The 24,194-nt window shown below is 39.2% G+C and overlaps 4 protein-coding genes across 4 annotated transcripts; all 4 read left to right on the forward strand.

Moving 5' to 3' along the window:
• Positions 1–204: 204 nt before the first annotated feature.
• CG46520 (uncharacterized protein) lies at positions 205–1,080 on the forward strand. Its single transcript, NM_001414131.1, has 2 exons — positions 205–564; positions 638–1,080. The coding sequence occupies exons 1-2, from the start codon at positions 249–251 to the stop codon at positions 961–963; spliced, it is 642 nt and encodes a 213-aa protein (NP_001401079.1). The 5' UTR covers positions 205–248; the 3' UTR covers positions 964–1,080.
• A 4,131-nt stretch (positions 1,081–5,211) lies between these two features.
• Positions 5,212–6,086, forward strand: CG46521 (uncharacterized protein). Its single transcript, NM_001414132.1, has 2 exons — positions 5,212–5,571; positions 5,645–6,086. Exons 1-2 carry the CDS (start codon positions 5,256–5,258, stop codon positions 5,968–5,970), a joined length of 642 nt encoding a protein of 213 aa, NP_001401080.1. The 5' UTR covers positions 5,212–5,255; the 3' UTR covers positions 5,971–6,086.
• Positions 6,087–10,239: 4,153 nt separating this feature from the next.
• On the forward strand, positions 10,240–11,115 carry CG46522 (uncharacterized protein). The gene is made up of 2 exons (NM_001414133.1): positions 10,240–10,599; positions 10,673–11,115. Exons 1-2 carry the CDS (start codon positions 10,284–10,286, stop codon positions 10,996–10,998), a joined length of 642 nt encoding a protein of 213 aa, NP_001401081.1. The 5' UTR covers positions 10,240–10,283; the 3' UTR covers positions 10,999–11,115.
• A 4,106-nt stretch (positions 11,116–15,221) lies between these two features.
• On the forward strand, positions 15,222–16,054 carry CG41562 (uncharacterized protein). Its single transcript, NM_001110620.3, has 2 exons — positions 15,222–15,581; positions 15,655–16,054. The coding sequence occupies exons 1-2, from the start codon at positions 15,266–15,268 to the stop codon at positions 15,978–15,980; spliced, it is 642 nt and encodes a 213-aa protein (NP_001104090.1). The 5' UTR covers positions 15,222–15,265; the 3' UTR covers positions 15,981–16,054.
• The last annotated feature ends 8,140 nt before the right edge of the window (positions 16,055–24,194 follow it).

Here is a 24,194-nt window from a genome sequence, read left to right on the forward strand (position 1 = left end):
TGGTCAATTGATGTTATTGTCAAAAAAAATGGTTAGGATTCTTGTAACGCACGATTTCTTTATTAAAATAGAACTGAATAAATCAAATGATCTATTACAAAGTGCTTTTAAGCGTTATGCTTCCTAATTAAAAGGCAGCAACATATCGATAGCTCTTCGATAAAAACGTAGACAGACATCACCTGTCAACTGTCATCCCTATAGCGTGCACTACAAAATTTATTTGACCCACGAGAACGTAAACTACAATGAAGGAAATAAAAAGGAAATCAAAGCCAAAACGCAAGCCCACTCGCATGGAAGTGGAGGAGATTGAGACCTCGGATAAACCACAGCCAGAGGATGGTGAGTCTGCGAATGGGGAGGCAAATCCCTCGGATGAAGGCGATGAAATGGAGCTGGCCAGCTTCAAAGCCGCCTGCAGTTCCTCGGATCCCGCGAAGAAAATCAAGAAGGGCATCATTTACATATCCAACATACCCAAGCACATGACCTTGACCCACCTGCGGGAAATCTTGGGCGAGTACGGCGGCATCGGCAGAGCTTTCCTGCGGTCGCAGTCAAGTGAGTAGACCAAGTGGCATACATATAAGACCCACTGATTACCCAGTATATACCTTAATCTCAATTACTTTAGGTAAGCATCATAATATCCTCTTCGCCGAGGGTTGGGTGGAATTCAAGTCGAAACATGTGGCCAAACAGCTCGTTCTACTGCTGAACAATAAGCAGATATCCACGCGCAATAATTCCCCATTCTATTACTCACTGTGGAGCATGGAGTACCTGCCGCGCTTCAAGTGGGCCCGTCTAGCCGAGCTCATGAACTTCGTGCAGGTCACCAACTCCCAGAACCATCTCGAGTTCCTCAAGAAGAAGGCGAAGGAGGCCAAGGAAGTCAAGAAAGCCATGAAGGTTCTGGCTGACAGACTTCTTGAGTTAGCGCTAGACTCTAACATCTAATATTAACCAGACTGCAAATATACTTAAATTAAGTAGATCAGAATGTGGTTTTTTATGTATTATTAAACGTTTTCTTTTTAATTCCAATAAAGGAAGAGCTAGAGCCTTTGGATTATCACTAGGTTAGATAATGGACTTCGAAGTTGAAGTGGGCTTAGCAGGGTTATCGCGATTGATAACGTACTCAGAACTGAACTACTATATGGGGACATGTTTGGGTTTATATAGGCAGATTGGGATAGCTTAAGAGCGAAGTTTAAGAGAATAAAGTCGTAAAAATCGGATGTTTAGGGGACGTGGACGTTGGCTCGCCACAGAGTCTGGATTTTGGACTTCGGACTTTTGCACTTTGCTCTGCGTAAATGAGCAATGAGCTTAATCGAAGGGCTCTCGACCGTTGATTACATTTCGCACTTAGACATTATTGTGTGTGTTATTGTTTACAATAGTGTGTGTGATTGAGGAGTTGTGGGTTTAGAATGGATATGCTACTTCCCCATCCTTAAGAAAAAGGCCTGTCCTCAGGCGTTTAGATTAGGGTACAATACAATATTAGGACTTATAATATTTTCATTTTTTAGGGTTTGATTTTTAAATTTTACAATTAACTTTAACTTTAACTTGGGGTACAGTCTTATATTTATTGATAAAGTACAATATTACAATAATAACTACTATGATTAATGTTGTAAATGTTATTATATGAAAGATATTATTCGTCCGATTGTGTTGTTCGATTATTTCTTTTGTCTGAATGTATTAGTGGTTCAAGTTTTGATACATTATTGTTTAGATAGATAGCTTGAGTATAGTCTAAAATGAGTTGGTAATTAATACTTCTTCTTATTAGACAGAACAATTGAATGCTTTTATAATGTTATTGCCTTCTATTATAGTTTCTCTATTGATACAGTTCTGGTTTAGGATAGCCATGGGAAGGTTCCAAGTTGTGATTACATTAGGCTCTACATATTTTTTTTCAAAATCAGAATGGTATGTGTGCACACGTATGCTCATGCATTTGACAAAATATTCCCTTCACCTTAAATGTTCTTAGACTTTAAATCTATATTATTTTTGATCAATTGGCACCATGCGAAAAATTCTTGTTTTGCATTGCCTTAACGTTATTATTATTTAAACAAAGCTTAGAAATAGTAATAGACGAATCATTATATCACGAAAAAAAAATCAAAAATTACTTTATATTAAAATATTTGTCATTAGAGTATTCAGCGTGCGACGTGTGAAATTAACTAGGCAATGATTGTTGAGAGGTTGTGTCCGCACTTCGTGCCTTAAGATATGACTTTTGCAATAGACACTTTTCATATTTTTATGAAATATTTATTTCTCAATGTTGTTCTTTTTGATAAATTTATGTTTTAAATTACAGTAGTTATAATAATTTTATTATTTAAAATGCACATTAGATTCAGTTGTTTTTCAGTTTTTGTTTTTTATATTCCAATTTGATATTTTTAACAAGCAAGTTAACAAACAAGTTGTTTCAGTTCTTCGAGAGTGACAGGATCCGCGGGCCGTGTCATTTGAAATGGCGTTTCAAGAGACTCCGCAACCACACGGCAATGATTCGCATCGGCAAGTGCGAGCGGCTTAAATCTTTGCTCCAAGCTGCTTGCAAACACTTCTGCTTTATCATGTGATGTGCGGCACCAACCGCCAGATGGGCTTCTTATAGCGGATTTCTGAGATGCCTGAAACTTGAACCTTTTCGTGATTCTCCACAAGGAGAATTGTGAAGAGGTATCGGTGCCCATGTTCTCCAATAGGTTGTCTATCTGTTGCAGTTTCCTTTGGGTCAGCACTTTATGGAGCCGATTTGATAACCTTCTGTAGATCTGCTGGATTCGGACATCTCCTGTTCTTGCAAATTCCTTTCTGACTTTCCGTTTGAGGCGAAGGAGGTCAACTATTGCACGAGGTAGGAGTGACTGCACAAAGGCTTGCGTATTGCGTGGAGCACTCGGAGCAGCACGTACTGCTGCTTCTTTCAGTTTTTCCATAAATAAGCTTATGGCGTTGTCAATACCTTCTGTCCCTTGAATTTCCATGTTTAAGTCGATTAGTTCAGACAGGTGATCCTTGAAGGTCTCGACATGAGTACCAGGAGCTAGGAAACGGGAGCGTAGAGGCTTCTTTAGTGGCATGGCTTGCTGATCAGCCAGGAGAGGGGTGTGGTCTGATGAGAGATCGTGCAGTTACAAGAGAATATAATGCAGATGGAGCTACCTGCGTGTTGGAGGAGAAAAATGTTGGCTCTCTATTAACAAGGGTTTATTTCGAAAATGCTCTTTATTTGATTACAAATTTGTCTGTACAGTTTGACAGTTCGCTTAAAAATGAAAAACTAACAGAGTGAGAAGTGTTTTATTTTCTGTGAATCTGCTGACCCGGCAGATTTGGGGACTGTCTTTGTTTACATTTTGCTGAGCTGTTTCCGCCCACAATGTTGCACTATGCTGCGACGAACTAACAGCTCAGCCGTGGAGGTTTTGAGGGGTGGGGGAGTTGGCGTAGAAATTGCTGATGTGGTAACTCGTGTACTGTAAGATTGGAAGAGTAGTTGATGTTTCACTACAAAAAGACTAGGCAATCGCGAACGTCCGTATGCAACGAAGGCTAGGCAGAGACTACTTGATGGGATGCCGTGGAAACAACTTGTCAAACCCTACCCAACTACTTTATCAACTAGACTGTGGTTCTTGGTGAAGTTGGGCGCCTGTTATAGAGATCTCCTATTCGGTGTCAAGGGGGTCTTCCTTCTTCGGTAGAGGTACGCCTCTTTTAATACTGAATTTAGGTTGATTATGTTGGAGGGCTTGACTTCCCCCCCTTAGTTATATTGCTAGCCTTATGGCGTAGCAATGTAGTGTAATTAAGAACAAGGTTATTTTTACGGCTATGTGCCAGAGTGGAGCTGTGGTTTCTTGAGCAGCTTTGTAAGAACTAAAAGTACAGACAATATTCTTTGCTTAGTTTACCATACGCGACAATGCATCGCGCCACCAAGACATGAGCGGCAAGCCGACTCAGCATTTCTTGCGGCGCAGCGCAACACTCGAAATGGGAAGTGTCGGATTTCCACCGCCGAACGGTCTCAGCACAGAGCGCTGAACTCTATTATGGCGCGTCAGCATTGTTTATGCGAGGCTACTTAGTTGCTAAGGGAATATGACCTTGATTGTTTGTTAACTTATACATATATTCTAAGCCAGAGATGACGAACATCTAGCAAAATCTAGTTTTAGCAACTTGAATTTTGTGTACATGATGACGAAGCCTTATCGAAACACTTTTAAGTACATTTTGATAAAATATATACGAACGAAGCACTGGAGTATGCCAGAATCTAGAAAATTCATTGACAAGCTTTTTAGTTAAAATTCCAAAGTTCTGACAGTATTGGATACGAACTATAAACAAGAGCATAGATTGCAATCTATGTTCTGAGAGCTTTTCATTGCTTTGCATCTTTAATTTCTTTAGTCCGCTATTTCTTATACTTTATCGCATTTTGGTATTTATTATATCCAATTGAATGTGGCAAGGCACGAAGGAAATGGGCAAAAAGGAAGGAAAACGCTAGCAGGACAATGATAAAGGGCAAGCAGGAAACACGCAAAGAATGCTGCTGTCTGGATTTTTGACCCAAGAAGAACGAGGTACAACATACATAAATTTTAACAAATTCCGCCCAAGCGTCCTAAATTTAATTAGGGGTTGCTAACACTTATTTACAGCACCAAAATTAAATAATAACTAATTAACATTCAAGCGCCTCTTTTTATACCATTTTAAAAAATATTCGGGCATGCTCCGGTACTCCGGTACTCGATTACTCGATTCGTAAGAATTTTACAATTGCGAATTGAAATCGAAAAATGGGTGTTCTCGATTTCGAAATTGTAAGAATTTTTCGATTTGTAAACGGGGAAATTTTGTGTGGCCGAAATGAAAAGTAAATAGCTTTTTTATATCATATCTGATCTCATTTACTAAGGCAAAAAATAGTTTACTCCGTGGTCAATTGATGTTATTGTCAAAAAAAATGGTTAGGATTCTTGTAACGCACGATTTCTTTATTAAAATAGAACTGAATAAATCAAATGATCTATTACAAAGTGCTTTTAAGCGTTATGCTTCCTAATTAAAAGGCAGCAACATATCGATAGCTCTTCGATAAAAACGTAGACAGACATCACCTGTCAACTGTCATCCCTATAGCGTGCACTACAAAATTTATTTGACCCACGAGAACGTAAACTACAATGAAGGAAATAAAAAGGAAATCAAAGCCAAAACGCAAGCCCACTCGCATGGAAGTGGAGGAGATTGAGACCTCGGATAAACCACAGCCAGAGGATGGTGAGTCTGCGAATGGGGAGGCAAATCCCTCGGATGAAGGCGATGAAATGGAGCTGGCCAGCTTCAAAGCCGCCTGCAGTTCCTCGGATCCCGCGAAGAAAATCAAGAAGGGCATCATTTACATATCCAACATACCCAAGCACATGACCTTGACCCACCTGCGGGAAATCTTGGGCGAGTACGGCGGCATCGGCAGAGCTTTCCTGCGGTCGCAGTCAAGTGAGTAGACCAAGTGGCATACATATAAGACCCACTGATTACCCAGTATATACCTTAATCTCAATTACTTTAGGTAAGCATCATAATATCCTCTTCGCCGAGGGTTGGGTGGAATTCAAGTCGAAACATGTGGCCAAACAGCTCGTTCTACTGCTGAACAATAAGCAGATATCCACGCGCAATAATTCCCCATTCTATTACTCACTGTGGAGCATGGAGTACCTGCCGCGCTTCAAGTGGGCCCGTCTAGCCGAGCTCATGAACTTCGTGCAGGTCACCAACTCCCAGAACCATCTCGAGTTCCTCAAGAAGAAGGCGAAGGAGGCCAAGGAAGTCAAGAAAGCCAAGAAGGCTCTGGCTGACATACTTCTTGAGTTAGCGCTAGACTCTAACATCTAATATTAACCAGACTGCAAATATACTTAAATTAAGTAGATCAGAATGTGGTTTTTTATGTATTATTAAACGTTTTCTTTTTAATTCCAATAAAGGAAGAGCTAGAGCCTTTGGATTATTACTAGGTAAGATAATGGACTTCGAAGTTGAAGCGGGCTTAGCAGGGTTATCGCGATTGATAACGTACTCAGAACGGAACTACTATATGGGGACATGTTTGGGTTTATATAGGCAGATTGGGATAGCTTAAGAGCGAAGTTTAAGAGAATAAAGTCGTAAAAATCGGATGTTTAGGGGACGTGGACGTTGGCTCGCCACAGAGTCTGGATTTTGGACTTCGGACTTTTGCACTTTGCTCTGCGTAAATGAGCAATGAGCTTAATCGAAGGGCTCTCGACCGTTGATTACATTTCGCACTTAGGCATTATTGTGTGTGTTATTGTTTACAATAGTGTGTGTGATTGAGGAGTTGTGGGTTTAGAATGGATATGCTACTTCCCCATCCTTAAGAAAAAGGCCTGTCCTCAGGCGTTTAGATTAGGGTACAATACAATATTAGGACTTATAATATTTTCATTTTTTAGGGTTTGATTTTTAAATTTTACAATTAACTTTAACTTTAACTTGGGGTACAGTCTTATATTTATTGATAAAGTACAATATTACAATAATAACTACTATGATTAATGTTGTAAATGTTATTATATGAAAGATATTATTCGTCTGATTGTGTTGTTCGATTATTTCTTTTGTCTGAATGTATTCGAGTGGTTCAAGTTTTGATACATTATTGTTTAGATAGATAGCTTGAGTATAGTCTAAAATGAGTTGGTAATTAATACTTCTTCTTATTGGACAGAACAATTGAATGCTTTTATAATGTTATTGCCTTCTATTATAGTTTCTCTATTGATACAGTTCTGGTTTAGGATAGCCTTGGGAAGGTTCTAAGTTGTGATTACATTAGGCTCTACATATTTTTTTTCAAAATCAGAATGGTATGTGTGCACACGTATGCTCATGCATTTGACAAAATATTCCCTTCACCTTAAATGTTCTTAGACTTTAAATCTATATTATTTTTGATCAATTGGCACCATGCGAAAAATTCTTGTTTTGCATTGCCTTAACGTTATTATTATTTAAACAAAGCTTAGAAATAGTAATAGACGAATCATTATATCACGAAAAAAAATTCAAAAATGACTTTATATTAAAATATTTGTCATTAGAGTATTCAGCGTGCGACGTGTGAAATTAACTAGGCAATGATTGTTGAGAGGTTGTGTCCGCACTTCGTGCCTTAAGATATGACTTTTGCAATAGACACTTTTCATATTTCTATTTATTTTATAAATTTTTATTTTCTACTACGTATTATTTTTATGAAATATTTATTTCTCAATGTTGTTCTTTTTGATAAATTTATGTTTTAAATTACAGTAGTTATAATAATTTTATTATTTAAAATGCACATTAGATTCAGTTGTTTTTCAGTTTTTTTTTTTATATTCCAATTTGATATTTTTAACAAGCAAGTTAACAAACAAGTTGTTTCAGTTCTTCGAGAGTGACAGGATCCGCGGGCCGTGTCATTTGAAATGGCGTTTCAAGAGACTCCGCAACCACACGGCAATGATTCGCATCGGCAAGTGCGAGCGGCTTAAATCTTTGCTCCAAGCTGCTTGCAAACACTTCTGCTTTATCATGTGATGTGCGGCACCAACCGCCAGATGGGCTTCTTATAGCGGATTTCTGAGATGCCTGAAACTTGAACCTTTTCGTGATTCTCCACAAGGAGAATTGTGAAGAGGTATCGGTGCCCATGTTCTCCAATAGGTTGTCTATCTGTTGCAGTTTCCTTTGGGTCAGCACTTTATGGAGCCGATTTGATAACCTTCTGTAGATCTGCTGGATTCGGACATCTCCTGTTCTTGCAAATTCCTTTCTGACTTTCCGTTTGAGGCGAAGGAGGTCAACTATTGCACGAGGTAGGAGTGACTGCACAAAGGCTTGCATATTGCGTGCTTCTTTCAGTTTTTCCATAAATAAGCTTATGGCGTTGTCAATACCTTCTGTCCCTTGAATTTCCATGTTGAAGTCGATTAGTTCAGACAGGTGATCCTTGAAGGTCTCGACATGAGTACCAGGAGCTAGGAAACGGGAGCGTAGAGGCTTCTTTAGTGGCATGGCTTGCTGATCAGCCAGGAGAGGGGTGTGGTCTGATGAGAGATCGTGCAGTTACAAGAGAATATAATGCAGATGGAGCTACCTGCGTGTTGGAGGAGAAAAATGTTGGCTCTCTATTAACAAGGGTTTATTTCGAAAATGCTCTTTATTTGATTACAAATTTGTCTGTACAGTTTGACAGTTCGCTTAAAAATGAAAAACTAACAGAGTGAGAAGTGTTTTATTGTCTGTGAATCTGCTGACCCGGCAGATTTGGGGACTGTCTTTGTTTACATTTTGCTGAGCTGTTTCCGCCCACAATGTTGCACTATGCTGCGACGAACTAACAGCTCAGCCGTGGAGGTTTTGAGGGGTGGGGGAGTTGGCGTAGAAATTGCTGATGTGGTAACTCGTGTACTGTAAGATTGGAAGAGTAGTTGATGTTTCACTACAAAAAGACTAGGCAATCGCGAACGTCCGTATGCAACGAAGGCTAGGCAGAGACTACTTGATGGGATGCCGTGGAAACAACTTGTCAAACCCTACCCAACTACTTTATCAACTAGACTGTGGTTCTTGGTGAAGTTGGGCGCCTGTTATAGAGATCTCCTATTCGGTGTCAAGGGGGTCTTCCTTCTTCGGTAGAGGTACGCCTCTTTTAATACTGAATTTAGGTTGATTATGTTGGAGGGCTTGACTTCCCCCCCTTAGTTATATTGCTAGCCTTGTGGCGTAGCAATGTAGTGTAATTAAGAACAAGGTTATTTTTACGGCTATGTGCCAGAGTGGAGCTGTGGTTTCTTGAGCAGCTTTGTAAGAACTAAAAGTACAGACAATATTCTTTGCTTAGTTTACCATACGCGACAATGCATCGCGCCACCAAGACATGAGCGGCAAGCCGACTCAGCATTTCTTGAGGCGCAGCGCAACACTCGAAATGGGAAGTGTCGGATTTCCACCGCCGAACGGTCTCAGCACAGAGCGCTGAACTCTATTATGGCGCGTCAGCATTGTTTATGCGAGGCTACTTAGTTGCTAAGGGAATATGACCTTGATTGTTTGTTAACTTATACATATATTCTAAGCCAGAGATGACGAACATCTAGCAAAATCTAGTTTTAGCAACTTGAATTTTGTGAACATGATGACGAAGCCTTATCGAAACACTTTTAAGTACATTTTGATAAAATATATACGAACGAAGCACTGGAGTATGCCAGAATCTAGAAAATTCATTGACAAGCTTTTTAGTTAAAATTCCAAAGTTCTGACAGTATTGGATACGAACTATAAACAAGAGCATAGATTGCAATCTATGTTCTGAGAGCTTTTCATTGCTTTGCATCTTTAATTTCTTTAGTCCGCTATTTCTTATACTTTATCGCATTTTGGTATTTATTATATCCAATTGAATGTGGCAAGGCACGAAGGAAATGGGCAAAAAGGAAGGAAAACGCTAGCAGGACAATGATAAAGGGCAAGCAGGAAACACGCAAAGAATGCTGCTGTCTGGATTTTTGACCCAAGAAGAACGAGGTACAACATACATAAATTTTAACAAATTCCGCCCAAGCGTCCTAAATTTAATTAGGGGTTGCTAACACTTATTTACAGCACCAAAATTAAATAATAACTAATTAACATTCAAGCGCCTCTTTTTATACCATTTTAAAAAATATTCGGGCATGCTCCGGTACTCCGGTACTCGATTACTCGATTCGTAAGAATTTTACAATTGCGAATTGAAATCGAAAAATGGGTGTTCTCGATTTCGAAATTGTAAGAATTTTTCGATTTGTAAACGGGGAAATTTTGTGTGGCCGAAATGAAAAGTAAATAGCTTTTTTATATCATATCTGATCTCATTTACTAAGGCAAAAAATAGTTTACTCCGTGGTCAATTGATGTTATTGTCAAAAAAAATGGTTAGGATTCTTGTAACGCACGATTTCTTTATTAAAATAGAACTGAATAAATCAAATGATCTATTACAAAATGCTTTTAAGCGTTATGCTTCCTAATTAAAAGGCAACATGGCAACATATCGATAGCTCTTCGATAAAAACGTAGACAAACATCACCTGTCAACTGTCATCCCTATAGCGTGCACTACAAAATTTATTTGACCCACGAGAACGTAAACTACAATGAAGGAAATAAAAAGGAAATCAAAGCCAAAACGCAAGCCCACTCGCATGGAAGTGGAGGAGATTGAGACCTCGGATAAACCACAGCCAGAGGATGGTGAGTCTGCGAATGGGGAGGCAAATCCCTCGGATGAAGGCGATGAAATGGAGCTGGCCAGCTTCAAAGCCGCCTGCAGTTCCTCGGATCCCGCGAAGAAAATCAAGAAGGGCATCATTTACATATCCAACATACCCAAGCACATGACCTTGACCCACCTGCGGGAAATCTTGGGCGAGTACGGCGGCATCGGCAGAGCTTTCCTGCGGTCGCAGTCAAGTGAGTAGACCAAGTGGCATACATATAAGACCCACTGATTACCCAGTATATACCTTAATCTCAATTACTTTAGGTAAGCATCATAATATCCTCTTCGCCGAGGGTTGGGTGGAATTCAAGTCGAAACATGTGGCCAAACAGCTCGTTCTACTGCTGAACAATAAGCAGATATCCACGCGCAATAATTCCCCATTCTATTACTCACTGTGGAGCATGGAGTACCTGCCGCGCTTCAAGTGGGCCCGTCTAGCCGAGCTCATGAACTTCGTGCAGGTCACCAACTCCCAGAACCATCTCGAGTTCCTCAAGAAGAAGGCGAAGGAGGCCAAGGAAGTCAAGAAAGCCATGAAGGTTCTGGCTGACAGACTTCTTGAGTTAGCGCTAGACTCTAACATCTAATATTAACCAGACTGCAAATATACTTAAATTAAGTAGATCAGAATGTGGTTTTTTATGTATTATTAAACGTTTTCTTTTTAATTCCAATAAAGGAAGAGCTAGAGCCTTTGGATTATCACTAGGTTAGATAATGGACTTCGAAGTTGAAGTGGGCTTAGCAGGGTTATCGCGATTGATAACGTACTCAGAACTGAACTACTATATGGGGACATGTTTGGGTTTATATAGGCAGATTGGGATAGCTTAAGAGCGAAGTTTAAGAGAATAAAGTCGTAAAAATCGGATGTTTAGGGGACGTGGACGTTGGCTCGCCACAGAGTCTGGATTTTGGACTTCGGACTTTTGCACTTTGCTCTGCGTAAATGAGCAATGAGCTTAATCGAAGGGCTCTCGACCGTTGATTACATTTCGCACTTAGGCATTATTGTGTGTGTTATTGTTTACAATAGTGTGTGTGATTGAGGAGTTGTGGGTTTAGAATGGATATGCTACTTCCCCATCCTTAAGAAAAAGGCCTGTCCTCAGGCGTTTAGATTAGGGTACAATACAATATTAGGACTTATAATATTTTCATTTTTTAGGGTTTGATTTTTAAATTTTACAATTAACTTTAACTTTAACTTGGGGTACAGTCTTATATTTATTGATAAAGTACAATATTACAATAATAACTACTATGATTAATGTTGTAAATGTTATTATATGAAAGATATTATTCGTCTGATTGTGTTGTTCGATTATTTCTTTTGTCTGAATGTATTAGTGGTTCAAGTTATTATACATTATTGTTTAGATAGATAGCTTGAGTATAGTCTAAAATGAGTTGGTAATTAATACTTCTTCTTATTGGACAGAACAATTGAATGCTTTTATAATGTTATTGCCTTCTATTATAGTTTCTCTATTGATACAGTTCTGGCTTAGGATAGCCTTGGGAAGGTTCCAAGTTGTGATTACATTAGGCTCTACATATTTTTTTTCAAAATCAGAATGGTATGTGTGCACACGTATGCTCATGCATTTGACAAAATATTCCCTTCACCTTAAAAGTTCTTAGACTTTAAATCTATATTATTTTTGATCAATTGGCACCATGCGAAAAATTCTTGTTTTGCATTGCTTTAACGTTATTATTATTTAAACAAAGCTTAGAAATAGTAATAGACGAATCATTATATCACGAAAAAAAATTCAAAAATGACTTTATATTAAAATATTTGTCATTAGAGTATTCAGCGTGCGACGTGTGAAATTAACTAGGCAATGATTGTTGAGAGGTTGTGTCCGCACTTCGTGCCTTAAGATATGATTTTTGCAATAGACACTTTTCATATTTTTATGAAATATTTATTTCTCAATGTTGTTCTTTTTGATAAATTTATGTTTTAAATTACAGTAGTTATAATAATTTTATTATTTAAAATGCACATTAGATTCAGTTGTTTTTCAGTTTTTTTTTTTATATTCCAATTTGATATTTTTAACAAGCAAGTTAACAAACAAGTTGTTTCAGTTCTTCGAGAGTGACAGGATCCGGGGGCCGTGTCATTTGAAATGGCGTTTCAAGAGACTCCGCAACCACACGGCAATGATTCGCATCGGCAAGTGCGAGCGGCTTAAATCTTTGCTCCAAGCTGCTTGCAAACACTTCTGCTTTATCATGTGATGTGCGGCACCAACCGCCAGATGGGCTTCTTATAGCGGATTTCTGAGATGCCTGAAACTTGAACCTTTTCGTGATTCTCCACAAGGAGAATTGTGAAGAGGTATCGGTGCCCATGTTCTCCAATAGGTTGTCTATCTGTTGCAGTTTCCTTTGGGTCAGCACTTTATGGAGCCGATTTGATAACCTTCTGTAGATCTGCTGGATTCGGACATCTCCTGTTCTTGCAAATTCCTTTCTGACTTTCCGTTTGAGGCGAAGGAGGTCAACTATTGCACGAGGTAGGAGTGACTGCACAAAGGCTTGCGTATTGCGTGGAGCACTCGGAGCAGCACGTACTGCTGCTTCTTTCAGTTTTTCCATAAATAAGCTTATGGCGTTGTCAATACCTTCTGTCCCTTGAATTTCCATGTTGAAGTCGATTAGTTCAGACAGGTGATCCTTGAAGGTCTCGACATGAGTACCAGGAGCTAGGAAACGGGAGCGTAGAGGCTTCTTTAGTGGCATGGCTTGCTGATCAGCCAGGAGAGGGGTGTGGTCTGATGAGAGATCGTGCAGTTACAAGAGAATATAATGCAGATGGAGCTACCTGCGTGTTGGAGGAGAAAAATGTTGGCTCTCTATTAACAAGGGCTTATTTCGAAAATGCTCTTTATTTGATTACAAATTTGTCTGTACAGTTTGACAGTTCGCTTAAAAATGAAAAACTAACAGAGTGAGAAGTGTTTTATTTTCTGTGAATCTGCTGACCCGGCAGATTTGGGGACTGTCTTTGTTTACATTTTGCTGAGCTGTTTCCGCCCACAATGTTGCACTATGCTGCGACGAACTAACAGCTCAGCCGTGGAGGTTTTGAGGGGTGGGGGAGTTGGCGTAGAAATTGCTGATGTGGTAACTCGTGTACTGTAAGATTGGAAGAGTAGTTGATGTTTCACTACAAAAAGACTAGGCAATCGCGAACGTCCGTATGCAACGAAGGCTAGGCAGAGACTACTTGATGGGATGCCGTGGAAACAACTTGTCAAACCCTACCCAACTACTTTATCAACTAGACTGTGGTTCTTGGTGAAGTTGGGCGCCTGTTATAGAGATCTCCTATTCGGTGTCAAGGGGGTCTTCCTTCTTCGGTAGAGGTACGCCTCTTTTAATACTGAATTTAGGTTGATTATGTTGGAGGGCTTGACTTCCCCCCCTTAGTTATATTGCTAGCCTTATGGCGTAGCAATGTAGTGTAATTAAGAACAAGGTTATTTTTACGGCTATGTGCCAGAGTGGAGCTGTGGTTTCTTGAGCAGCTTTGTAAGAACTAAAAGTACAGACAATATTCTTTGCTTAGTTTACCATACGCGACAATGCATCGCGCCACCAAGACATGAGCGGCGCAGCGCAACACTCGAAATGGGAAGTGTCGGATTTCCACCGCCGAACGGTCTCAGCACAGAGCGCTGAACTCTATTATGGCGCGTCAGCATTGTTTATGCGAGGCTACTTAGTTGCTAAGGGAATATGACCTTGATTGTTTGTTAACTTATACATATATTTCAAGCCAGAGATGACGAAGATCTAGCAAAATCTAGTTTTAGCAACTTGAATTTTGTGAACATGATGACGAAGCCTTATCGAAACACTTTTAAGTACATTTTGATAAAATATATACGAACGAAGCACTGGAGTATGCCAGAATCTAGAAAATTCATTGACAAGCTTTTTAGTTAAAATTCCAAAGTTCTGACAGTATTGGATACGAACTATAAACAAGAGCATTGATTGCAATCTATGTTCTGAGAGCTTTTCATTGCTTTGCATCTTTAATTTCTTTAGTCCGCTATTTCTTATACTTTATCGCATTTTGGTATTTATTATATCCAATTGAATGTGGCAAGGCACGAAGGAAATGGGCAAAAAGGAAGGAAAACGCTAGCAGGACAATGATAAAGGGCAAGCAGGAAACACGCAAAGAATGCTGCTGTCTGGATTTTTGACCCAAAAAGAACGAGGTACAACATACATAAATTTTAACAAATTCCGCCCAAGCGTCCTAAATTTAATTAGGGGTTGCTAACACTTATTTACAGCACCAAAATTAAATAATAACTAATTAACATTCAAGCGCCTCTTTTTATACCATTTTAAAAAATATTCGGGCATGCTCCGGTACTCCGGTACTCGATTACTCGATTCGTAAGAATTTTACAATTGCGAATTGAAATCGAAAAATGTGTGTTCTCGATTTCGAAATTGTAAGAATTTTTCGATTTGTAAACGGGGAAATTTTGTGTGGCCGAAATGAAAAGTAAATAGCTTTTTTATATCATATCTGATCTCATTTACTAAGGCAAAAAATAGTTTACTCCGTGGTCAATTGATGTTATTGTCAAAAAAAAATGGTTAGGATTCTTGTAACGCACGATTTCTTTATTAAAATAGAACTGAATAAATCAAATGATCTATTACAAAGTGCTTTTAAGCGTTATGCTTCCTAATTAAAAGGCAGCAACATATCGATAGCTCTTCGATAAAAACGTAGACAGACATCACCTGTCAACTGTCATCCCTATAGCGTGCACTACAAAATTTATTTGACCCACGAGAACGTAAACTACAATGAAGGAAATAAAAAGGAAATCAAAGCCAAAACGCAAGCCCACTCGCATGGAAGTGGAGGAGATTGAGACCTCGGATAAACCACAGCCAGAGGATGGTGAGTCTGCGAATGGGGAGGCAAATCCCTCGGATGAAGGCGATGAAATGGAGCTGGCCAGCTTCAAAGCCGCCTGCAGTTCCTCGGATCCCGCGAAGAAAATCAAGAAGGGCATCATTTACATATCCAACATACCCAAGCACATGACCTTGACCCACCTGCGGGAAATCTTGGGCGAGTACGGCGGCATCGGCAGAGCTTTCCTGCGGTCGCAGTCAAGTGAGTAGACCAAGTGGCATACATATAAGACCCACTGATTACCCAGTATATACCTTAATCTCAATTACTTTAGGTAAGCATCATAATATCCTCTTCGCCGAGGGTTGGGTGGAATTCAAGTCGAAACATGTGGCCAAACAGCTCGTTCTACTGCTGAACAATAAGCAGATATCCACGCGCAATAATTCCCCATTCTATTACTCACTGTGGAGCATGGAGTACCTGCCGCGCTTCAAGTGGGCCCGTCTAGCCGAGCTCATGAACTTCGTGCAGGTCACCAACTCCCAGAACCATCTCGAGTTCCTCAAGAAGAAGGCGAAGGAGGCCAAGGAAGTCAAGAAAGCCATGAAGGTTCTGGCTGACAGACTTCTTGAGTTAGCGCTAGACTCTAACATCTAATATTAACCAGACTGCAAATATACTTAAATTAAGTAGATCAGAATGTGGTTTTTTATGTATTATTAAACGTTTTCCCCTTTGGATTATCACTAGGTTAGATAATGGACTTCGAAGTTGAAGTGGGCTTAGCAGGGTTATCGCGATTGATAACGTACTCAGAACTGAATTACTATATGGGGACATGTTTGGGTTTATATAGGCAGACTGGGATAGCTTAAGAGCGAAGTTTAAGAGAATAAAGTCGTAAAAATCGGATGTTTAGGGGACGTGGACGTTGGCTCGCCACAGAGTCTGGATTTTGGACTTCGGACTTTTGCACTTTGCTCTGCGTAAATGAGCAATGAGCTTAATCGAAGGGCTCTCGACCGTTGATTACATTTCGCACTTAGACATTAATGTGTGTCTGTGATTGTTTACAATAGTGTGTGGTTGGGAAGTTGTGGGTGTAGAATGGACATGTTACTATATATATATATATATTCTTTTTTATATAATCTTAATATTGTTAGTGTTGTTCTTAGTTTGATGTGTTTTTGTGTTTGATGGTTTTATAAATAAAGTGTATGAATGGGTGGAGTATTTCATTAATTTCCCACAAATTATTTTTTATTTTTTTTGCTTCTTTATTAGTGAAAACCACGTCTCAATTCCTTAGATCAGATTTGTGGAAAGTTTTTCCTGATCTGGTTTTAACTGTTACCTTGTTGTCTTCCTGTACCTTTTCGCATCTTTTTCTTTTCTTTTGTTTTTATTTGCTTATTTGCAACAAAAATTTCATCCCCCGAGCCATAAGACTTGGGCTCATTCTTATTTTTATTCCGAGAGATGATAGTTCTAGCTTGCTTATGCTCGATTAAGCCCCTTATATCTTCTTAAATCTGTCGCCGGAAATCTTCGACGAGCGGTAAAAAAAAAAACATCGGCTTTCCGATTCGTTACTGACTGGACAGACGTGTTATAGAAGTCCACGGCTATCGTACCAGTTCGACGGGTTTGAAGGTCGGGAGCTCATTTTTAGGACAACGATAGATTTCTAGGAACGTAGAATGGAATCTCTCGACTTGTCCATTTACTTCACTCTTCTGGGTTGGAGCATATTAAAGGTTAATGGGACCGAAGATAATTGAGCACTGTCGGGCACAGTAACTCTCGCTCGTTATCTGAAACCAAGACTTTAGGGGGAGTGAAGTAATGTTGAAGGCGAATCTCCGTAGGGCCCCTATGTGCTCTCCGGTGCTCTTTTTCGATCATTTCACAAATTTCCTCTGCGTCGGCCACGTCCGCCACCAGGCGCTGCGTTATCCGAATTTTGTATACAAAAAAAATCGCTAAGCAGATGGATTGGAAAAGTTGCAAACACGTTCCTGGGATTTTGACGCCGTTTATTATTACGGGTCGAAGAAATGACTGTTGTCATACCCGAGTTGGGTAAATCGGCAAGTGATCCGTTTAAAAGAGGAATCAGATGGCGAGTATAACCTGGGTACGGGTGTTCGCATAAGTACTCTGACTTGGTCGTGTCAAAAATGAGTTGGTTCCTAAAAACGTTGATTGGAGATTCAACGTGGGGAATCAATTGCGAACTGTCAAGTGAAGCGCTATGGGCAGTAGCCAAAGACTGCATATCATCATCTGGGTCGGCATTTAAGTCGGTACTCAACTGGTTAAGCTGAGGCGGAATGCGTGAAAGCATGTCAACCACCACGTTAGATTTCCCAAGTATGTAGATGAGTTCGCAGTTATACTCCTCTATACGAGCCTTCCAGCGTTTTAGTTTCGCATTGAAATTTCTGTTGCCCAAGGCAAACATTAGAGGTTGATGGTCAGTGTATACTTTAATAATACCAGCACCATATAAGTAAGCCCGAAGGTTGTCCAACGTCCAAACTATCGCGAGCATTTATTTTTCAATAGTAGCGTAAATTTACTCTGTTTTATTTAGTGAACTGGAAATATGCGCTATCGGCCTATCTCTACCCTGGACGTCTTGTGAGAGGACAGCTCCGATGGCATAATTAGAAGCGTCCGTTGTTAGATGAAATGGCTTAGTAAAGCATGGAAACGACAGTATCTCAGAAGAAAAGAGAATTGACTTTAAATCATTAAAAGACTCTAAAGCCGTTTCGACCAACGTAATTGGGACCTTGCTCGATTGCGAAGATTTTATATAGGCATACAGTCCACGCGTCAAGTTCGCGAGGGGCTTCGCTACCATCGCATAGTCCTGAATAAACTTCCTGTAGTATGAGGTCATTCCAAGAAATCTTTTTAACTCTTTAACAGAAGTCGCGGGAGGCATTTCGCTAATCGCTCTGACCTTTTTCAGATCTGGCTTAATGCCATCGGCCGTGACAATATATCCCAAAAATTCTACCTGTGTATTCAAGAAATACGACTTCTCAAGGTTTACTTGGAGGTTTGCCTTTGACAAGCTTTCAAATACCAATCGGAGATTTTTCCAGTGTGTATCATAACCCCCCGTGAAGACGATGATATCATCAATATAAACGTAACAAATCTTGGCAATATGCTCGCGCAAAACATCATCGATCATTCTTTGGAAGATTGCAGGTGCAATTCTTAAACCGAATGGTAGACGGAGGAACTCGTACTTTCCATTTAAAGTAGAGAAAGCTGTCTTGGGAATGTCGCTATCCTTCATGTGGATTTGATGGAATCCAGAAGTCAAATCTAAGGTGGTAAAATATTTGGCATTCCCAAGGCTGGCTAGTGAAGCATTTATATCTGGGATGGGGTAAGTGTCGGATATGGTGACGGTAACCGTTAACCGTTTGAAATCGACTACCATACGATATTGTTTTTCCCCATTTGATTTAGGTTTTTTCGGGATAAGGGAATTGTAAAGGCTATAAGAAGGTAAAATTATGCCGTTCTGCAGCAGTTCGTCGATTTGACGTTCGACTTCTCCGCGCATATTGAATGGGTACGGGTAACTTTTAGTATAGATCGGGTACAGATGCGTCTGTGCGGATTTCAGCCTTGACGGCCGTCTCCACGGATATTCTATTTAAGAAGGGAATTCAAAATTTTCTATGTGCCGTCTGGGTGTTCGGCGCCGAGTAACGGGTTGACGTTTAATGAAGCTCTCGTCAAAAGAGGGATTTTATTTCCTGGGGTTATTATCAAACAACTGTTCTTTCTATATACCCTAGTGGGCATAAGTATTTAGACACTGCCGGGCTATGCTTTTCCATAGTACAGTCATATAAATAAGTAAACTATTGATGATAAAACAAGGAGTGCAATAACAGTTACACGCTGATAAGAAAGCTAGACAGACAACGATTTGGGCGATGGCAAAAGTATTTAGACATCACATTTAAATGGTTCGCATTATTCTGTTGTTTGAAGAATATCAAATTTTTGACTTTTTTTTAGATCAATTGAACATTTGTTCTTAAATTACCAGGCGAATTACCAGGAGGCGACCAACGATTAGTTGGTTTTCATTAGACACCTCCTTCTGATTATCATCGCCTGGTATCTGAAATCGGAAAATCCAAAAACTTTCCACAAAAATGTAAGTAAAATGTTGAGATTTTTTGGTTTAAATTACCAGGGGAACAGGTATTCCAGGGGACGAGCAACGATTAGTTGGATCACACTCAGCAGCAGGTATCTACTGAAAATGAACTACTGGTCGCTGGATGTTGATAGTTGTTCTATATAGCGACGTTGGGCGTTTTTCCCTTCTTGCCTGAGTGCATTGGAGAGTTTACGTCAAGCATTTATTAGTCTTTGCTTTGCGAATTGCGATATCTATGGACCTGCCACTCCCCCGTCGCATCCGTGGTTTTTCAAGAACGAGCCGCCCAATGGCAAGGTTTGTTATCCGAGGGCTGCGAGGTGCACTCTCAATTTTTGGTGTGGAGATGCGGGCAGCTGCAGCTAAGACACTCTCGAGAGTATTTGTTGCAGATTCAATATCGGTGTCAGAGTTGAGATTTGGATTCAGCGCGATATGTGAGGGTAAGATTGCCGCTTCCTTGTACGTTTATAGATGTGGCCTGCATGTAATTAGTTGCAAACTCCCTATAATGGTGGTGTTTGATGCGATTTCTAATCAGGATACCGGTTCCGCCATGTGCTTTTACGTCTGGATGATTTGTTCCGTAAAACAAAAAGCCGCTTATTTGGAAGTTATATTTAGCAGTGAGATGTGTTTCCGACAGTAGCATTCGGTGTCGGATCAATTTGGGCAATATGTAGAGTGGTTGTCGTAGTGCTAGGTTTAGTAAGTCCCGATTTCAGGACGTTTGCGAAAGTCACATTTTGTGAGGTGATCCCCGGGCCAAATGAGGATCTCTTTGAGGTTGAGAAAAATAAGTCTGGGTTTATTTCTGAGAGTTCTTTGGTTTAAGTGCATTGTGTGCGTGATGGAGGCGTACAGGCGTTACTCGGGGGTGAAGCCGGCTTTTTAGGTCTTTGTATATTGGACAGCCTCTATAGTTTGCTGTGTGGTTACCGCCACAGCTTCCGCACTTTTTAGTATTGGGATCACTTTTTTGACAGTTCTTGCATTGGACTGGGCCTTTGCGCTTGTGTGGTTCTTCCACGGTAATGAATTTGGTGCTATTTTAAGACCAAATGGTAATCGCGTGAAGCGATATGAGCCATTGCTCGTTGAAAAATATGTTATATTTCTTCAGTTTTCTTCAAGTTTTATTTGATGGAAGCCTGACATCAAGTCAAGACATGAAAAGTATTTAGCTCGACCAAGGTGATCCAAAATGTCATCAATTCTTAGGAGTGAAAATTTATCAGAAAGTAGCTTTTTATTGATATGACGATAGTCAATTACTAATCGCCATTTCCTTTGTTCTGAATTCGGTTATGATTTTTTCGGAACTAACAAGAGTGGGCTGTTGTACTCAGATAAAGACGGTTCTACGATTTTGTCGTTAATTAATTTCCCTACTTGTTTTTGAATTTCTACAATATGGCTATGCGGGCTTCTGTAGTTTTTTTGTATAAATGTTTGTTTATAAAAATTGTTTCCAGTCCGAACACATCACTATACTCTGGAAAATTGTTCTTTAGTTTTGAAATCACTTGTTCGCTTCTATTTTTTGGATTGGTGTTATGAATGTCAAATCTTTTAGGTTTTCATATTGGATTTTGTTTAATTTGACCAATTCGTCAGTTGAATTTAGTTGTATTTAGAAGTCGAATTTATACATGTTTGGATGCTGCTATTGTATTTGCAACATAAATTCCATTATGTAATTGTATTATATGAACAAATATGTAATCATTTACGGTATTAACTCCTATTTTCCAAAAAACGTGTGATCTGGCTTACAGAAGAACTGTATTGTTGCCATAAAATCAATCAATGCCTATTATTCCCTCACATGGTATTGAAAAATTTGAGTATACCAAATGAAATTCATGTGCAATAATATATTTTGTTGATTGAAGTTCTATTGAGGTCGTTCTTTGAGACTTTATTACACCTTGGCCTATGCCTTGGATGGTTATTATTTTTTGTTATTTTGAAGTTATCAGAATTTACTTTTAAAAATGAGATCTGCACCAGTATCTATGAGGAATGTTAGTTTATTTTCAGTTGAGTGATTATGGAAAGTTACGATTATATTAGGACAATAATTGATGGAATGATTATTTGCATGATGTTACTTTGACCTGTTATCTCCGTGCAACTGTTTAGGTTTTACCTTATTAATGGATTGGCTGAGACCTTCACTGATATAGGCGCCATCAAGGGCCTTTGTCAGTTTCTCCACCTCTTGGGTGTATTGGTTAGCCGTTTTATTTTTTTGTTGTAAATTGAGAAGCTACTACTGATACTACCAGTAGTAGTAGTAGGATTCAGGAGAATCTACTGATTCTCCTTTTACTGCACTTGACAGTTGGATAATGATTGCAGCAATTGTCTGCTCATTACTTATAAGATTCCTTGCATTGCCCTTAAGTTTAGTTTTTATAGGGCTTATCGCTGTCGCCTCATGCGTGCCTTTTAAATTTTCATGCATACCATCAAACTCTGGTATCAGACATGTGGCTACTTGATAAATTCTGTCAATGTCTGTGCTATTTCAGAAATTGTTATTGTTTCTAGTTTATATTCAATTCGATCGCTTCCTTCTAGTGTTTCAATGTCACTATCGCATTCAGCGTCGCTTGATTGAATAGATTCGTCTGGTCGGGATCGAATCCCACCAATTGACGTAGGCTTTCTCGCACGGTAATCAGAATATGTCTTCTTTTTCTGATATTAGTTAATCTTGTGTTTAGGGATTTTATTACCCTTAAACATTTGTTACAGAACTCAGATGTGAATCTATTTTTATAGTTATTTACTAAGGCAACTGTAATTTTATATTCTCCTACTAGTATCTCTGTATGGTTTTTTACGTTTCTGCTTTTAATACTGCATCTTTATTTATGCATTTATACGATTTATCAAACTTGTAGCGAAATTCGTCTATACGTTTCGCTATTTCGCCCCATTCCATTTATGAATTGGAGTTTCTTATTTACCTTTTTTAGTATTTTTTAAATGTGATCTAAATTGTTTGCTCTATTCATATATTGCCTTTTAATAATTTTATTGTGCTTAACATAAATTGTAAGCAAAAATTGTAAAACTAACACCATTGTTATGATCAATAAGTTTCGCAACGAATTTATGTCGTCCCTGTGGTCTATTATTTTGACATTATTCACTACGTTGGCAGTATTATCTTTTGCCTCGCTAGAATCGCTAAACCATCCCATTTTGTGGTTTTATATATTCAATGAAACGGGTCGTTATTTGTTAGCTTTTCTTTGAAAAAGGGAAAAGTATTTTCTTCTTAAAAATCAAAAATAAGGGTAAAAAAAAAATGTTGTATTTAATGAAAATAAGAAATCTTATATTTTTTCACAAAAGAAATGTTTTTTGCTGAGCATATATAAATTATAAAATTCAGTTGGTGGATTATTTATTATTGACCCTTTATTTCCACACACCCGTTAGGGTGATGGTAATTTCTGGAATATGTTATTTCAGAGCTTACACTCTGGAGTAAAAAATACTGAACTAAATTATGATCTAGCTGCAGCTTGAGGGCTCCGGCCCACTGCAGCGCTGCCGCCAAAGAGCCAGGTCAGCAGTTCTTCGTCGGGTCCGATCACTCGCTCCGCGAGTGCTCCGGACGGGCTGCTGGCCGTCGGCCCTGGAGTGCACAGCCAGAATTTTCCTGACCGCGCGTGCAGGCCACCGGATATGGCTTACTCCGTGAGAACTGCTTGGGTTAACTTATATACTCAGTACCAGAGACGTGGAAATATTAGTTGTTTAATAAATGTGGTTGGCTCACATATTTGTTTACAATTAAAAATAAAATTATCCAACCACATTGTTAGTAAAAAGCCTAACAGATTTTTTACACATTATTTGCGTATCCTCCATACACGTCACAGAATATGTGAGGCAACTCATATATATATATACTTACGTAGTTATTAATTTTGTCAGTCGAATAAATGATCCGTCAATAAGGAAGACAAAGATCAACGCTGAAACAACTTTCAATCGAAACACGAACAATTTCGGTGAACGTCTTTATTAAAGTAATGTCAGCTTAAGACTAAATGTACAGAGTTTTGCTCGGCTCGAAGTGAGTCGTGAGAAACGGAAATGTCTAGTCAGCATATTTGTGGGGTTTGGTTTTTTTATATGTGTACAAAAAGAACGATATGGTTGCACAACAAATCATGCGCTTAGGTGTAAGCAAAAATGTGAATTGGTGCGGTGCAAGATCGTATGTACAATGCTTATGTAAGCGTAATATGTGAAGCATATTATGCTACTATATAGCTGCATCTCATTCATTTTACGATGTCGTTATAGGGATGAGAGCAATAGCCACTCCTCCTCTCTGTGTAGCAATATGGAAGAAAGGATGATAGGCAACTTAAATTTTTGGTTGCGTAGTGAAAAGAGTGAAAAGTCGCTCTCCTCTTTGGCAACCATTTTTGTTTTAAAAATGGGAGAAATAATGAGAAGCAATAAAAATACCGTCATAGCTGTTATCATTCACCCTTTTAGCTGCAAAAAATTGAAACACATAACAATTTTGAAAAATGTTTCCCATTTTATACCCCAATATTTCTTGATATAGCAGACTGAGTATATAATTTCGCGTTCGCAGCGAACCAACCTCTGTTGGCGAGGATAGAGAATTC

Source organism: Drosophila melanogaster, chromosome X (assembly GCF_000001215.4).
Source record: "Drosophila melanogaster chromosome X".
Taxonomy (NCBI): Eukaryota; Metazoa; Arthropoda; class Insecta; order Diptera; family Drosophilidae; genus Drosophila; species Drosophila melanogaster.

Bases quoted from the DNA above. Each gene is read 5' to 3' on its own strand.
- CG46520 (NM_001414131.1), top strand. From the start codon at position 249: ATGAAGGAAATAAAAAGGAAATCAAAGCCAAAACGCAAGCCCACTCGC. The intron at 565-637 runs GTGAGTAGACCA...CAATTACTTTAG, and splicing joins TTTCCTGCGGTCGCAGTCAA to GTAAGCATCATAATATCCTC.
- CG46521 (NM_001414132.1), top strand. From the start codon at position 5,256: ATGAAGGAAATAAAAAGGAAATCAAAGCCAAAACGCAAGCCCACTCGC. The intron at 5,572-5,644 runs GTGAGTAGACCA...CAATTACTTTAG, and splicing joins TTTCCTGCGGTCGCAGTCAA to GTAAGCATCATAATATCCTC.
- CG46522 (NM_001414133.1), top strand. From the start codon at position 10,284: ATGAAGGAAATAAAAAGGAAATCAAAGCCAAAACGCAAGCCCACTCGC. The intron at 10,600-10,672 runs GTGAGTAGACCA...CAATTACTTTAG, and splicing joins TTTCCTGCGGTCGCAGTCAA to GTAAGCATCATAATATCCTC.
- CG41562 (NM_001110620.3), top strand. From the start codon at position 15,266: ATGAAGGAAATAAAAAGGAAATCAAAGCCAAAACGCAAGCCCACTCGC. The intron at 15,582-15,654 runs GTGAGTAGACCA...CAATTACTTTAG, and splicing joins TTTCCTGCGGTCGCAGTCAA to GTAAGCATCATAATATCCTC.